A 15,950-nucleotide genomic window follows, 5' to 3' on the forward strand; every position below is an offset into this window, starting at 1 on the left:
CTGTAATACTGGTGTTTATGGGAGAATTAACTGTGATGAGGTAAAAGTCTATTTTAAAAAGCTGAACTCAGATATTGAAAAGGCTATTTTAGCCTGCACTTAATTGCTCAGTTCCATTATAGTTTCTTGGTGTGTGTGTGTGTGTGTGTGTGTGTGTGTGTGTGTGTGTGTGTGTGTGCTTCGAATTCCTGTGGGTTGGCTCACAACTGGACTCCAGCAGCTTGGATTCCTCAGAGGATACCAAACCCTTCTGAGGAACACCTCAGTTTTAATGATTGTGAGAGTATTCAAGACATTTCCCCATTTGAGCAACATTACTTATAGTGTTAAAACATTTTGAAAACACATTTAAGACATTAACTCATTTTTATGGTCAAATGAAAGCCTAATAGACTTAGTTCTACGCTGTTCCTCCTTCGTTCTGGAATGAAATTGTCTGCTGGATTCTTGGCAACTCATTCCGCAACGGAACTGAAAGCCTTATGACTTCATCCCCAAGATGGCAGATTGGTGAAGACTCACCACCCAGCCCGGCTATTTTATACTACTAATTTGCCTGGCAAATTCAGTTTCCTAGAGTTGACAAGCTGAAACTCTTTCATTGCATTGATGTAATCCCAACCCCACCCCACCCCCACACACATACCAGAAGTGCATCTAGTTATACCCTTAAAGGAATATAACTTACTTTTCATTGAGAAGTGATTTGTAAGGCGCACGTGCACACACACACACGTGTGTGTTATATGTAAAGACCAGGACAACAGCAGGTGCTATTTTTAGGAGACAGTCTCTCATTGGCCTGAATAAAGCTCACCAAGTAGGCTAGGCTGGTTTGCCAACACCGGCATTACAAATGCATACCACCATGCCCAGATTTTTCTGCAAAGTTCTGGGTGATCATTCTTGAGTCTTCATGCTTGCTAGGTGTCTTAGCCATTCTACTACTCTGAAGAGACACCATAACCACAGCAACTCTTCTCAAAGAAAGCATTTAATTGGGACTGGCTTACAATTGCAGAGTCTTATCTTCATGGCAGGGAGCATGGTGGCACCATAGTGTGGAGAAGTAGCTGTGAGTTCTACATCTTGGATCCACGGGCAGCAGAAAGAAAGAGTCCCCTGGCTTGATTTAGGCTTTAGAAACCTCAAAGTCCACCATCAGTGACACACTTCCTCCAACAAAGCCACACGTACTCCAACAAGGCCACACCTCAGAATCCTTCTCTGCCTTACACTAAGGTCAAAATCATGCACTACCCCATCTGTCTTCTTCAACTGGGATGTGAGGAACAGACCGAGGTCTTCATGCTTTACCAAGAGCTATCCATCCACACACACCCCCAACCTTTTCTTGAAGTTTCTAGCTTTCTGTCAGGAGGCGAAACATGAGCTAAGCCGTAAAGGTGCAGGGGAAAGGTAGTACCAGAGAAAAGAGCCTCTGAAATTCCATGCATTAGATAAGTATCAAAACATTATCAAAAGCAATTCCATATACTACAGTCCCAGAAGCATTAGAGCTCCAAGGTACTGAAATCTCATTTGAGGACTCAGCATCAAAAAGGTTGTGAGACAGAGACTGATGGATTCTGGGGCAGGCTGGCCAGCCAACCCAACCTACCTGGCAAGCTCCAGGTTGGAGACTCTGTCTCACATAACAAGGCAGATTGAGCCTAAGCAGTGTCATACTGAGCTCCACACAGACACACAGACACACAGACACATAGACACACTCACTGGTGACTAAGCACTCAAATAAATGAGCCTATGGGGACCATTATTATTCAAACCATCACACCAGGCAAACACAAACCTAAGAAGCATGTTTTGTTTGTTTGTTTTGTTGTTGTTTTTACAGCCATCTATCATTTTGTATCCCATATGGTTGGGTTAAAGCAAAGGGAAGCCTGTAGCTTAATTCGCTTGCAATTCTAAACAGCAGGGGAGGCTCTGCTGTTATCATTAAGAAAAAAAAATATCTCTACTAAGTATCAGACTTATCAGGGTGGGACCCTTTCACTCAGGAGCAGCTCCTGGGATGCCAGCAGAGGAGCCAAGGTGTCCAGGCCTTATAGGATAGTGTTGGGAAGCTTCTATAACAGTGACAGCCACTACTCTCCCGATGGTGCCACTCTGAATCTTGATTGCCTTGGCAACTACACCGTCCCTACTGCTTTCCTAAAGTGGCATCTTGTCCTTTGGTATAACCCTCCAGTCAAAACTTGTCCACGTTTCTCCAGTCTCCCGAGGATGTTTCAACATGGAAGGGAACTCTCTTTTCTCTAACTGCTAAAGGTCCCACCACGTGTGGACTGAAGCAAGCTGACAACGAGCGTATTCTCCGGACACACGAGACACACGCATTTCATGAATGGGAAAGTGTACCAGTCAGGCCAAGTATGGCGCACTAAGGAGGGCCAGGCACTTGGAGCTTAACTACCTTCTCTGTAGGGGAGAGGGAAGCGAGAGCTGTCCACTGACGGAAAACAGTGATTTTCAAGGAAGACAAATAGTCCGAAACATCGACAATAGCTCGCACAACACGCCTGGCTGTGGAAGGTGTTCCCCTTCTGTGCTACAGGAGGTGCAAGAGGAGCTGGTGGGAAGCAGGTTCAGATGCTTGCTTGTAGACCTCAGCAAACTCAGACACTGGAATCACCACCAGCATCACCAGACTTAAGGCAAAGCAAGATGTTACCAGGCAAAGCAAGATAATGAGGTAGCAGGACGCACAAAGGCACTATGCTGCAAGTTGGGAGGTCAGGTTCCACATGTAGCTTTGCCTCAGTCCTGGGCAAGTCATTGTGTGTGTGTGTGTGTGTGTGTGTGTGTGTGTGTGTGTGTGTGTCTGTGCGCGCGCGCGCGTGCGCAGTTCCCAGATGTCCACATTTTATAAGCCAGTAAAACTTTAAGATAAACACTGGGGAGGAAAGATATGACAGTCACCTTCAGTCTGTAAAATAAATCAAAACAGAAATATAGATGTGTGTGGTTAGCATTGGTTCTCTAAACAGCTCCTGTTGCGGCCTTTGCTTTTCTCATTTACTTTGGGGGGAACCAATGTTTGGGAACCCCTAGACAAAGTATTGACTGTCTGCCAGCCCCCCCACCCCCGCTCTAAGTGCGAGGAATGCAATGAGGTGTTATAACAGCAGCTCTCCCCAGAACACCTCACATTCAGAACAGGCCATGAGAAAGCATGCGGTTTGGGTCCTGAGCTGTGTCACAGGCCGCACATAGCTTGGTAAGGGAGCAAAGAGAAGCAACTTGCTCAAGGGCATAAGGGTTTGTCTGGGTTGCAATGAGGCGAGAAATCAGGATGATTTGGGGTTTCTTTCCAAGAAGGCAGAGCCTCCCCTCACAGCTGTTCTTTCTCTTTTCTTCCATAACCCACTGAGTGAAATTAGTGCTGCTCATATACACATGGGTGTAGGACCATCCTCAGGACCATGGTCTACCTACTCGGAGCCACACTCCAAAGGAAGCTGCCTCCACCTCTCCTGGAAGCCGTCAGCTATCAGTAGCTTCGAAGCTGGGGTAGAGGGTACTGGGAATTGGGATGGCGATGGTTTCTACTTAATGTATTGGTTGTGAAAGTTAAACATGATGAGTCGTGAAGTGTTGTCACCACCTGCTGGCGAGTGAGAGTGTGAAGCAAGAAGAGCCGCACATGCAAAGGCCCTGGGGCAATGAGGAAGCAATAAGGAAAGTATTGCTTGTGGCCAGAGTGGAGGGAGCACATAGAAGAAAGAAAAGGGACAGAGGAAGGGAGCCAAGGCCAGGATTTCTGTGTCTAGGGCATGCATTTGGGGTCCGGTTGCCCTGCAGACAGTGGGTGTCCATGGAAACTTATGAAGGCTTACATTTAGGGAAGTTGTGTAGTCAGCAGTGTGGAAATGAATGGGAAGGTGTAAAGACAGGCTTAGCTTGGGATGGTTGGGCCAGATGCTCTTTGCAGGACACAGGTAAACCCTACTGAGGAGCTGCAGTGAGCACATGCTCCCCAGGGAAGTAGAACGGTGTGCAAAGCTTCTGAATTCCCACTCAGGGTGTTCATGTCAGGGGGAGAACTGGGCCTGCTCAGTCAGCAGGGCTGGGAGAGACACTTCTAACAGGGAGTACAAACCCTTGAGAGAGAGAAGCATGCCATAGCTTACGATGTTATGTCTTTAAATGGGGGCATCCCGTTACTCTTATGGCAGGGAACAAAGTGTGAGATTGTGGTCCTTGACATCTGGTCTCCTGGCTTTAATCCACAGACAGAGCCCATTTTTTTTTTGTCCTCTAAATTCAGATATTGAAAAAGAGGCTCCAGTGCTCATGCCCAGTGCCTTCTGGAAGAATTTGAGATACACTGAGACTACAGACCAGGAAGTCCAGGCTCCATATGTAGTGCCTGGGAATAGAACACTTACTATCTCCCAAGTCATGGTGTTCTACTGTGTAAAATGAGTCTCATCATGTAGGTATCCAGAGTTTTACAAGCATACACTGAAGACAAATGCGACGAGATGCATTATGAACAACAGTGTGATGTCATATGAATAGATGCCGTTCATATGAATATATGTATCCATGGTTTATTTATGGTTTATGAACTAGGTTACAGAAAAAAAAAACTAACGTTATATCACTCATAACTTCGAATTCCCAAAACATGGAGCTACAGATGATGTGAATTTTTGATTCTTAAAGTCTTTGCACCAAAAGACTAAATACCCTAGATTCAGGGAGGTAGTAGTTCGTTCAAAGTGCTACCAAATACTATCCTTTCTGAAGGAGGTATTGACTAGTTCCTGCCTTAGATGTTTCAAAGCAACAAAACAAACCAGAATTTAAAAAAAAATGATGGTTGCAAAACAAGACTTTTAAGACCGCCCTTTTGTTTTCTCCCTCTGTCCTTGATTACTCTGAGTCCATGCAGATTGCTAGAAAGTGGTTTGCTATAGAAATTCATTTTCTACATTTTCATAACTTTAAAAGAAAGACGTCTAGATGATTTTATAAAATATTCATCTCTCAAAAATTGAGCAGGGAGATGTTGTTATACATGGTTCACAGGTCACATTTCCCCATAGCCCGTATTGTACTGATGTGGAAAACAGAGTTTCCTTGTATTCACTATGTTTCTGTTGCTGTGGTAAAAACACTATGACCAAAAACAAGCTACAGATTTACGGTTCCAGAGGAATAAAAGTCAATTGTGACAGGGGCCACGGCAGAGGAGTAGGAAGTTAGGGGTGTTGCCTTCAGCTGCAAACATGAAGGCAGGGAGAGCCAGCTGGAACTAAGGTGAGGCTATGAACTCTAAAGCCCACCCCCAGTGACTTAGTTCCTCCAGGACGCCTGTGCTACTCCCTAAACAGTGCCACCAATAGGGGACCGAGCATACAAATGCATGAGCTTATGGATGACAGTACGCATTCTAACCACTGACTACATCCCTTAAACTATGGACATAGCTTTTTAAAAACAAGCCGTGGTTACTTCCACATGGCTTTATATTCTGGGAAGACAGCTAATGCTGACATTTAAACTTTTTTCTTCCAAACCAAAGTAGAATTGCAAAGTGTGTGTGTGTGTGTGTGTGTGTGTGTGTGTGTGTGTGTGTGTGTGTGTGTGCGCGTGTATGTATTAATTTTCTCCTTTTTTGAAACTGAAAATGTTAGCAGTGAATAATTTCTCTTGGAAAGTTGTAGATTTTCCACTGAGTGATAATAGAGCCAGTTCTGTAAATGTCAGTTGAACCGAGAGCCAAGAAAGTGATAATATTAAAAGAAAAGTATATCCAAAATTTCCAGCCCTTAAAGACGATGCTTCCCATGTCAAGAACATGCAAATTGTCTTTACAGATACCAACATGATCAGAGAAATACCATGTGCTTTGACTCTTTAGAGGGATTTAGGCCAGTCACGCACTTTATATACCTTTTATTTCCTAACGCCTAATATCCCCTAGATGGAAGAACCCTTCTCAACCTATGTTCTCCAGATCTCTGGAGGCAGGTCTTCCTTATTGAGTGAAAAAGGCATGTGTACGATATCTTGCCCCATTTGGTTGATGTCTTCTCTGAATTTCTGAAGAACAAAGTCTTCTACATCCCACTGAGCAGAGCTGACATAGAACAAGCACATTTGGTCTTCAATAGAAGCTAGAGTCTCTCCATGGAGAAGTAATGTGTGTCTGTAATAAAATCATATATATATATATATGATTTATATATGTATTTACATATATATGGTTTATATATATTTACACACATAAATATATATATGGCTATAAATTTTCTTATATCTCCAGACAGGAGCCCTGGAAAGAGTCTAGTGTGCTAACTTTGTCTCTGATGGAGAGAAGAGCTTGAACTTTGCGTTCTAAGATTTTCAAGATCAAGTGTGTAGGACTTTCAAAGTCATTTGCCGGTTATCCATTTTTAAACCCTTCCTGCTTCTGTCAACCAATGTGAACATAAGCATAGGTTCTTGCAAGCTGTTGTAAAATTTGAACAAATTTAGTATGGGAAATCTTATAAACACATAGTTGGTTCTCTATAAAATGCTGAGTTTCTTCTTAAGGACCAGGTACATACTATTATTCATAAGTACTAGGTAGATATTATTCTCTCTTTATATGAACCAGGTACATACTGTTATTTCCACATATGGATGGATAGTCAATGAACATCCTTGAGCATTTTCTATGTGTCAGGATGTGTTTATAGACTTTCAGCTAGATTAAACTCCCAGGTGAATGCTAAGCTATAAGTAGTCTGGGTATCACGTGTCTTTGAAATCATCGCTTCCCTCACTACATGTTCTGTACATGAGGATGCCTAACATAGCCTTGATCAATTCTTGAAGGGCAGTTATGAATGGTGGCCTGTTTTCTGTAAGACCAAAGAGCAAGAACAAATTGTAGTCACATTGTTCTCATATGACCATTTTTAGGAAGAAGGTTCCTTGGGGGCACTGGGCACCTCCTGCGTTGCTGTGTTCTCTGTGACGTAAGCTCCACCAGCTGGGGAGGAATGACAAGCAGATGACAATCCTTGAAACAGGAGCAGCGAGTCACAGAAGGAGGGCAACCATTAAGTCACTGAATAGAACGTGCAAACCAGACTTCCCAGCTCTGCAGAGTATACCCCTGGACTACCAGAGCAGTCAGCTCTGTCACCCATATGTCCTGCTCTGCCACAGGAACGGTGACTCCGTGTGCCCTCAGATATCCTCTTTGAAGCAGCGTCTCTGAGCCAGAGGGGAATTTTCCTTGTCTTCACTTGCTCTTAGCCATAATGTCTATATTTGCCCACTGTGATCTTCGTCGTCTTAGTTTTTGAATACTAAATCCTGAAAGGAACTATTATTTTTACTCCCTGCTCTTCGATTCTGCAAAAGCTCACATGCAAAATGCCTCTTTCTCTGGCTACTTACTTGCCCAATAGACTCAACTTCACATCCTGCTTGCTTCTCTACCCTTCACGCCCCCAATGAGCCCTTCACATTCTCTTTGCTCACACTTAAATATGTCAGTATCTGAAACCTCCAGGAGGGGATGAAATGTTATTCTTTTATTGACTGGCATAAAGCATGTCTAATCTCAAGTATTAATCTATCTTAAGTAAACTATCTCTGTAGTATTGTGGTACGTAGCAACGTGACCATGAAGGAGATGTTTGAACAGATAGGAGAGGCCCTGCTATGAAGCATGTAGGTGAGGGGCCTTTCTAAGTGGATTTCATGGTTCAGTTTAAAAAGTACTGTGGTTGGCTGGAGATATATATCAAAGGCTCAAGGATATTGTAGTCAAGGCCCTGGGTTCGATTCTGGACATGTGACTAATAAATAAATAATAAACAAACAATCAAATAAGTAGATGACTGTACTTGGTGATCATCTGATTCACCAGTTAACTTGATGGACTTGCATAAACAAGAGTAAAATCTCAGGTATTATTGACAAAGAAAAAAACATAGCAGGCATCACATCTTTTCCCCATGAAGAAGATGAGATGAAATATTTCTATAGAAACTTAGGAATCTTGCATTGGGTTTGAAAGTCATGCTTCCAAGTTTCCATCGGAATGGAGTTAACGCCTAACAGTGCACCATGCCTCCAAGTCATTTGTTCCAAGTGTTTCTGAATTGAGAGTCCACACATCTAGAATCCCAAATGCTCCAGGTAACTGGCCATGGATGATGTTAGAATTGTGTCCCAAAATATTTACCATAATTAACCAACCATCTCGAATAACCTCGTGGAGAGTTATACTTCTCCAGTTAACATTTGGAGATGTCTCCAGATTTGTTTGTTTTGGGGCTTCTATAAATTTTCAAAGTTTAGCATACTTCCCATGTCGTGATTATGGTAGGACAGTCATGTACCAAGCAGGAGTTCAGGAGGAAGGTGAACCTGAGATATATTCATCACAGCAAAGTAGGGAAATTAATAATATTTAACTTCCATTACATTATTAGGTATGAAAGCCAGCCTACTATTAAGTGAATCGTCTGCCTGGAAGAACTGGAACTGCTCATTAAAAACGAGCTCCAAGAGGCTTGAGAATACCTCATGCTGGATGGACCATACCAATCTTGAGCTTTACGTCTGGCCGAGTTTGCAGTTCATGGGACTTGCTCAGATATGTTTTCACAAAAAAAAAAAAAGTGTGTAGAGGCAGGAGATGGAAATCAGAATGGCAGGAAGAATAAGGAAGATGTTCCTTCAGAAGAGAGAATTATAGTGCAGTCCTCCATTGGTCCTCTCTGGAGAGCTGCATGCACCCTACCAAGTCTGTCTTGCAGAAGAAAATCCTGAGTGCGTCTGAAGGCTGTTAGGCTAATGATGATGGTGGTGGTAATGACACTAAGTACCACCATCATCTCTATGGCAGAGGTAGACGAAGACCTTCTGAAGAGCTCAGGCCCTGACCTGCTTTCAGCCCCACAAATATGTTGAATGAATGGGATGTGTGGGTGAGTGGCCTCCCTGAAGGACAGTTAATGAGAGCTGTAGAGAGTTTGCTGTTTACTTCAAAAAACCATGTTAGCTTGATGACTGTAGATGTACAGCAAAGCTGTATTTCTCTGGTGGTTTTACCTGCGCTTGCACATGTCCCTGCTACTATTCCTTTCTTTTAAAAGCTTTCTTTTAATTTTATTTATACTATTACTTTGTGTCTATGAGTGTTTTGCCTGTGTGTATATATGAATATACCATATGCATATCTGGTAGCCATGAAAGTTCAAAGAGGGCCTCAGATTCCCTGGAACTGGAGTTACCGTGTGGATGCAGGGACTCAAAACATGTCCTCTGCAAGAGCAATGAGGACTCTTAATCCCTGTGCCAATTCCCCAACCCCTTGGGCTGCTGTCTCATTGAGAATAGCTTTCTTGACAATGTGACTTTCATTTCTTTTTAAATTGTATTAAATTGTATTTTAAAAAGAAATGTATTGTTGTTTTTGTGTCTCTGTCTCTGTCTCTGTCTCTGTCTGTCTCTCTCTCTCTCTGTCTCTCTGTGTGTGTGTGTGTGTGTGTGTGTGTGTGTGTGTGTGTGCGTGTATGCATGCTCTCATGTTCAAAAGTCAGGTGACACCTTAGCAAATGGAGTTGGTTCTTTCCTTCTACTGTGTAGGAGCTGAGAATTGAACTCGGGTTGTCAGACATAGCGGCAAGTGCCTTACTTTCCTGAGCTGTCTTACCAGCCCAAAGCTTTACACGTTTGTATTTGATGTAGTAGTGTCTTATCATTAAAACACCAAATAATAGAAATCTGGAACAGGTCTAGGAGTTACACATTGAAAATTCTTGCTTCTTATACACATCACGAGAGTCCCTGGAACCCTAAATCTGTTTCCTGAACTCTTTGCCTCAAACTTCAGGAAATGTATGCTGATCACAACGACTTACACCTGGAGCTTCAGCATTTAGGAGACTAAGGTGGGAAGATCCTGAGTTCAAGGACAACACGGACCAGAAAGCTAGACCCTGGAAATCTGGGCTACCTAGCGAGTCTGAGAGAGATGGGGAAAGAGTAGGGAAGAAAGGCAGGGAAGAAAAACAAGAACACAAGAGAGAAGAAAAAAGAAACCCTGGCCATTCCCAGCAGCTATTTTAGTGACACTCTGTCATACTTGTCCAGTGATGTGCTCTATGACAGCAGGAAACAAAGCAGCGCAGAGGTATCAAGTATATGGTGACATGGCTTGTAAGAGGAAAAGGGAACATTTTATAGAAATAACCGAATTTTGCTTCAAAGATGCTTAATTTCTAAGAGGATACTACTCAGTTTGTATTTTTAGTGAATGGGATGCAGGGTACAAGTGTGTTCTCCAGAGGCCCGTGACACACACCTCCCCCACTGCTGTGCTTTGGAGAGACTCACCTCAGAGACACTTATCACCCAGCAGCTCAGGGATGAGCTGTGAGGTGACGGTTCTGAGTCAGCTTTTCACATCCCTGATGGTGTCTGCCTTTGTGCTGTCTTTCCTAGGTTTGCTGGCATGGGAAACTTGCTCAAAGTCCTGACCCGGGAAATTGAGAATTATCCACACTTCTTCCTGGATTTTGAAAGTAAGTTCCAAGCACTACAGCACAATAATGGAAACTTTGCAGCTTGTTCATAGGGAAATTATAGAGATTCTGTATGAGACTCAAACCAAATCCAAATGGTACTATGCATTTCGTCCTGACATTGTTTCTAAACAATTTCCCCCACCATTTCTTTATGATATTTAGAAACCCAAAGGAAGGTTATTTTAATTGACCCATAATTTTCTTTGATTTCAAAAGGATTAGCTTTGGTAGAATATGCATAAATCTCATCAAAATTTTCCCTATGATTTGGTATATAACACTATTCCACATTACAAAGAAAAACAGCAAGCACATTAGCTGACATGACTTAGCATTAAATATCACTATACATGTAAGAAAGAGGTGACCACCACCAGAAACCAGACTTATTATTTCTCATCAGTGCAGTCTATTTTATGTATTATTTAATTGTGTAAAATTATTTCAGGATTTTTTTATATGTACATATGCATTTTTTTTCAAAAGGTTATTACCTGAGTTTTTATCATCAACTTGCCACAGCCTAGAATTTCCCTATTTTTTCTTTTAATGTAGACTCCAGGTCATAAGGCAGTCTTTGTGTTTTAAACTGCAACCCACAATATCAACAGCCAGATATCTCTTTTGTACTCACATCTGCTGCCGGCTTTAACTTGTTTGAAACTTCAATTTGTCAAGTATTTATCTCTGTTAAAGAAAATGGTCAGAACATCTTCACATATAGGTTAGCCTTTCTAGTGATTTTGTTAATTAAATCTTACAAGACCTTTCCAAGTTGCACAGTGAAAGCTCTCTACAGGTGTTGTGTGCTGTCCTTGAAAATGTCTCCAGAACTCATGAATTCTGAAAACTATCTTAGTCGTGTTTCCCGAAATACAGTTCGCTTCTGATCTAATTCAATTCACCCTGATTGTTGTCTTTTGACTTGGTTAGGTTTAACATGTTTTCATTTCCACTTGGTTTGATAAGGATTTGAGCTCAAGAGGTGAATTTACCTGTGATCCTCCTGAAATCTTTGCCTGTCTGTATGTATGGGTGCACACATATGTGCATATATCATTGTTAAAGTGAGATTCATCAGTATTAGCCTTTATCAAGCTGTCTATAATCTTAACCACCTTACTTTGCTACTTTAACCATTCTTTTCCATTTTTATAACATGCATTTTGAATTATCGAATTCAATACATACAGTAGTTAAAGACGTTAAAGACTCCATTCATTCACAGTTTTAGAACATCTAAAGCCCAGAGTAATTCCATGTACTTTCTTGCTGGGAAGTCCTAAGTGCCACATGCATCTGCCCTGACTCCCACCTACCTGCTAGAATTCAGTGGCCACCACTGATTGTCTAATTGTCTTGAATTTTTGGCTTTCTACCCTGTCATGAATATTGAGTTACTTGTGAGGGTTAATCTTCAGAACCTTGAAAGAGTACAAATAACACTTGCAAGGATCTAAAACAGTTGTTTCCAACTGCTCCTCCCTTGGGCTCAAAGGTTTGTCTTGGAAAGCTCCTCTCCCCTGCCTAGCAGGAAAGGTCGCCTGGAGAGGGCTCAGTTCCTTTTCCCTATGGTCACTACACTCAGACACATGCTTTGGACACTGTTGTACTATTTCAGGAAAGATCCTGGGAGTTAAATCATACATTTGGAGAGATTAAAATTTGATGTCCATGATACAAACACTCTCTTTACAGATATTATAATTTTTTTATCAAGACAAGGAAAGAAGCACCGGATCTCTGTGCCTGGTGGCTTTCTTTGAGGACTATAAATATAATCTAGAAATAACTTATAAATTTAACAAAATGTACAAATTTCTGCTTCCTTTTCCACGGAGAAAACAAATCCCTTTTGTATTCTCTGCAAGGTTAGTTTTATTTCCCTAAACTCTAGGAAGAGAGTTAACTGAGCTAAAGCCACATAGGGAATGACTAGGAAGGTGATATGGGAACTTGGGTTCCTCTAGCCGCTGCCCCACCCCACCCCACCCCACCCCCAGGTTTGTTGTTCCGAAATGCTCATCATTGCAGCTTCTTTGAAGTACCCTACCATCATTCTGTTCCTCACTAGGAAAAACGTGTCTTATTCCTCGACAAACTAAACACATCTCATGAAAATTCAAAACAAAGAAACAAGCAAATACATTCACTTTGTCCTAAATATCCCCAGCCTCACATTCACCACCTAAGACAGGGTTTTACTGTGTAGTCTTGACGGTCCTGGAACTGGCTCTACAAACCAGGTTGGCCTGGAACTCAGAGATCAACCTGCCTCTGCCTCCTGAGTATTGGTTTTAAAGGACTGCAACACTATTACCCTTGGCTTAGATACACTATTTCTTAAAGAGGTTTCCAAGAAAGAACAATGATTGGTTAGAAAGGTAGAAAATGACTTGAGGAAGAATTTTCCCTTGAGTCTGTAGGTTGCAGCCCCATCAAGAAAGGGTATGTTGAGTATAATATGACATCCATGTCAGCCACACACCAGCAGAGGATGGAGCTAAATGAGAATTGATGTGGAAAACTAGATTGGCATTTAGTTGAGGACAAACTAGGAGACTTTAGAAAGGCATAGCATGCCACCAGAGGACAGAAGGGAATGGAACTTGCATCTTGTTCTAGAATTGGAGGACCACAGAAGGAATAGAATGCATGTTGCAACAGGTGGCATTTTAGTGGGCTTTAAAGAATGACAAGTTTTTCTGCAGGCACAGATGGGGTGAGGAGTTTTCCAACAGATGGAAACATTATGATGAAAGGCACAGAGATTAGAATAGAAAGGCTGTGTTCAAAGAACAGCAAGAAACCCAGTTTAGACAGAGTACCAAAAACCTGTTGGTAAAAGGGGGAGGGCGGAAGACTTGAATGGAAGTCTGGTTGGGTTAGATGTTGATAAGTACAGTTGTTAACCCAAGGCAGGAGGCCCATAATTAGAGCTCGCATCCATACAGAAGAGCTAAAATCCCTTCCGGAGATGGGAAAACAGATGAGAGCTGAATAGATGAGAACTTCAGGCCCTACACTGAAAGGGACTTCAGTAACTACAGAGTCCTGGAAAGATGCCACAGTATAAAGATAAAAGAATATTCTATGTTCAGATTTCTGGGGTCAAAGCCTGAGCCCTACTGTTTTGTGACCCAGAAACTGGCCTTATGTTGGGGGGTGGGGTTTGAGTACTACAGGAGCATCAGGCATGGATGATGGTCTTGTAAAAGGAGAACACAGTAGGCCAAATTTAGGCAGTGGGGAGAACATTGGGAGTGCAAATGGATCCAAATGCAGACACACAGAGAACAATTTAGGAAGAGAACAGTTTAAATGGGAGATGATGGTTGAGTAAGTCAGGTGTCACCAGTCACCTTGGGAAAAGACATTTGAGACTTGTTGCTTTCTATCTAAAGGCTGGGTGGTAAAGAGTAAAGGAGTGAGGGGTGGAGAGAGGAAGGCCGGCTGGAGTGGCATGTAGTAACAGCTTAAATGAATTTAGCACATCTACTCTCACTGTTGAATATTCTTTTTGAAGTCAGTGATGGGATATAATTGAACTGGGTCAAAGAGACATAATTAAGCTGGGTCAAAACATAATACAAAATTAGATACATCTGTCCTTGAGCTCCTCAGTGGCAAAGATCTGATTTAAATTCCTGTTGACCTTAGCAGTTAGTTCTATGCTTTATGCTTATATTTTCCCACAATATATTTTCCTCCATATCTTTTTTCATTGTTTCTTTCATCCTTTTGTGTTTTCTCTCTCTCTCTCTCTCTCTCTCTCTCTCTCTCTCTCTCTCTCTCTCTCTCTCTCTCTCTTTCTCTCTCTGCCTCCTCACTGTGTCTCCATTTCTTCTTTGAAAGCCAGGAGGCTGGGTTGTGGTGAGGGAGATGAACGAATGTTCTCTCATGAGTGATGGTTTGAAGGACATTACACAAGAAGTATGCCTGAAACCCTATGGAGTTGCTCAGTCAGAGCCTCCACAATGACCTCCAAGGTTGACAACAGGCATCAACCTTCCGCATAAGTGGTTACAGTAATTCTCAGACTGCAGTGATTAGATATGATGAGCTCTTTTTTTTATAAAAGCTTCACCCCAAAATTCTGACTCAGTGGTCTAGTCTGTAAGGATGTGTTCTAGATGCTTCTTATACTCAGCCAGTTTGGTCACCCTCTTTAACTAATGGATCCAGGTAGCCATCATTATGCTTGATACCAGGTGAGCTACAGCAAGCAAGCTTTTAAAAGTTTTGAGTGATATTCTCCAAGACAGTAGACGTTCAAATAGCTTAGCAAGGCATAGTAGTTATGTAACTGTGACCTTAGAACTGAGGAACTAGAAGAAGGAGTATTGTGAGTTTGAGGCAAGTTGAGACTTTATATAGTAAGTTTAAGGACAGCCTAAGTTACAAAGTAACACTCTGTCTCAAACACACAAATACACACACATATATGTGCATGCGCACACACACACACACACACACACACACACCCCAAAACCACCACCCTAACCACCACCACCAACAACAACACATAACAACAACAACAACAAGAATAACTATCTTAAACTATTCAAAAGATTGTTCTGATATCTGAGCAGACATCTCGTCAAGGAAGATAAGTATCCATGGAAATAATATTCAGTATCATTAACTAGGAGAGAAAGCCAACGCAGAACTACCATGAGAGAATACCCACCAGGGTGGGTATCATCAAAGTGGAGATGATAAAAGTCTGGGAGAGATTATGAAGAAATTGGAATCCTCAGGCAAGTAAGGAAGTAAAATGGCAGTTCCGCTTTAAAAGAGATTTTGAAGTGACTCGGGGTTAAGGTTCAAGTTATTGTATGGTCAGACTGTTGCTGTATATGCCCGACAAAATGAAAACATATACACCAGGTTGTATTTGAGTACTACAGGTGGCATTATTCACAATAGCTCAAAAATAAAACCCAAATGCTCATGAGCCAATGAATAGGCAAATAAAATATGTTATCTCTTCAGTGAAATATTAGTAATCACTAAGAGATGCCAGTTAGTGGAATATGCTATAATGTAGACAGACCACCTAATCTGATGGTGTCTTGTAGATGGGTGTTCCCTGCCTCGCTGAGTCAGCTCTGTATCTCCCACATTGACTCCAATAGAAGCTGTGCCTTGGCTGTGCTTCAGAGTCATGCCTTGGCTCCCATGATTCCACAGAATGCTCCCACGGATGGTCACTGCTTTGGACTCTCATAGGACGCAGAGCGTGGGGTTATTTAAAACCTGAGCTTTCTCCTATGCCTCTGGGTAGACTCCAGAGCTCCACAGCCAGGGTTATCTTCTTACATTCTACATCCTGCGCTCACTCTTTCTTGTCAGCATTGGCTTCATGGCACCACGCTG

At 42.2% G+C, this 15,950-nt stretch overlaps 1 protein-coding gene across 4 annotated transcripts in view; it reads left to right on the forward strand.

The window, feature by feature from the left end:
* Positions 1-15,950, forward strand: part of Cyria (CYFIP related Rac1 interactor A) — a 108,837-nt gene that overhangs the window by 65,345 nt on the left and 27,542 nt on the right. For all 4 annotated transcript variants that reach the window (XM_087552593.1, XM_087552595.1, NM_001106718.2 and 1 more), the window contains one exon: positions 10,489-10,568. In XM_087552593.1, the coding sequence (XP_087408719.1) occupies positions 10,499-10,568 (70 nt within the window). In that variant the 5' untranslated portion in view covers positions 10,489-10,498. The remainder of the gene's footprint in view (positions 1-10,488; positions 10,569-15,950) is intronic.

This window comes from Rattus norvegicus, chromosome 6 (genome assembly GCF_021556685.1).
Source record: "Rattus norvegicus strain SHRSP/BbbUtx chromosome 6, alternate assembly SHRSP_T2T, whole genome shotgun sequence".
Taxonomy (NCBI): domain Eukaryota; kingdom Metazoa; phylum Chordata; class Mammalia; order Rodentia; family Muridae; genus Rattus; species Rattus norvegicus.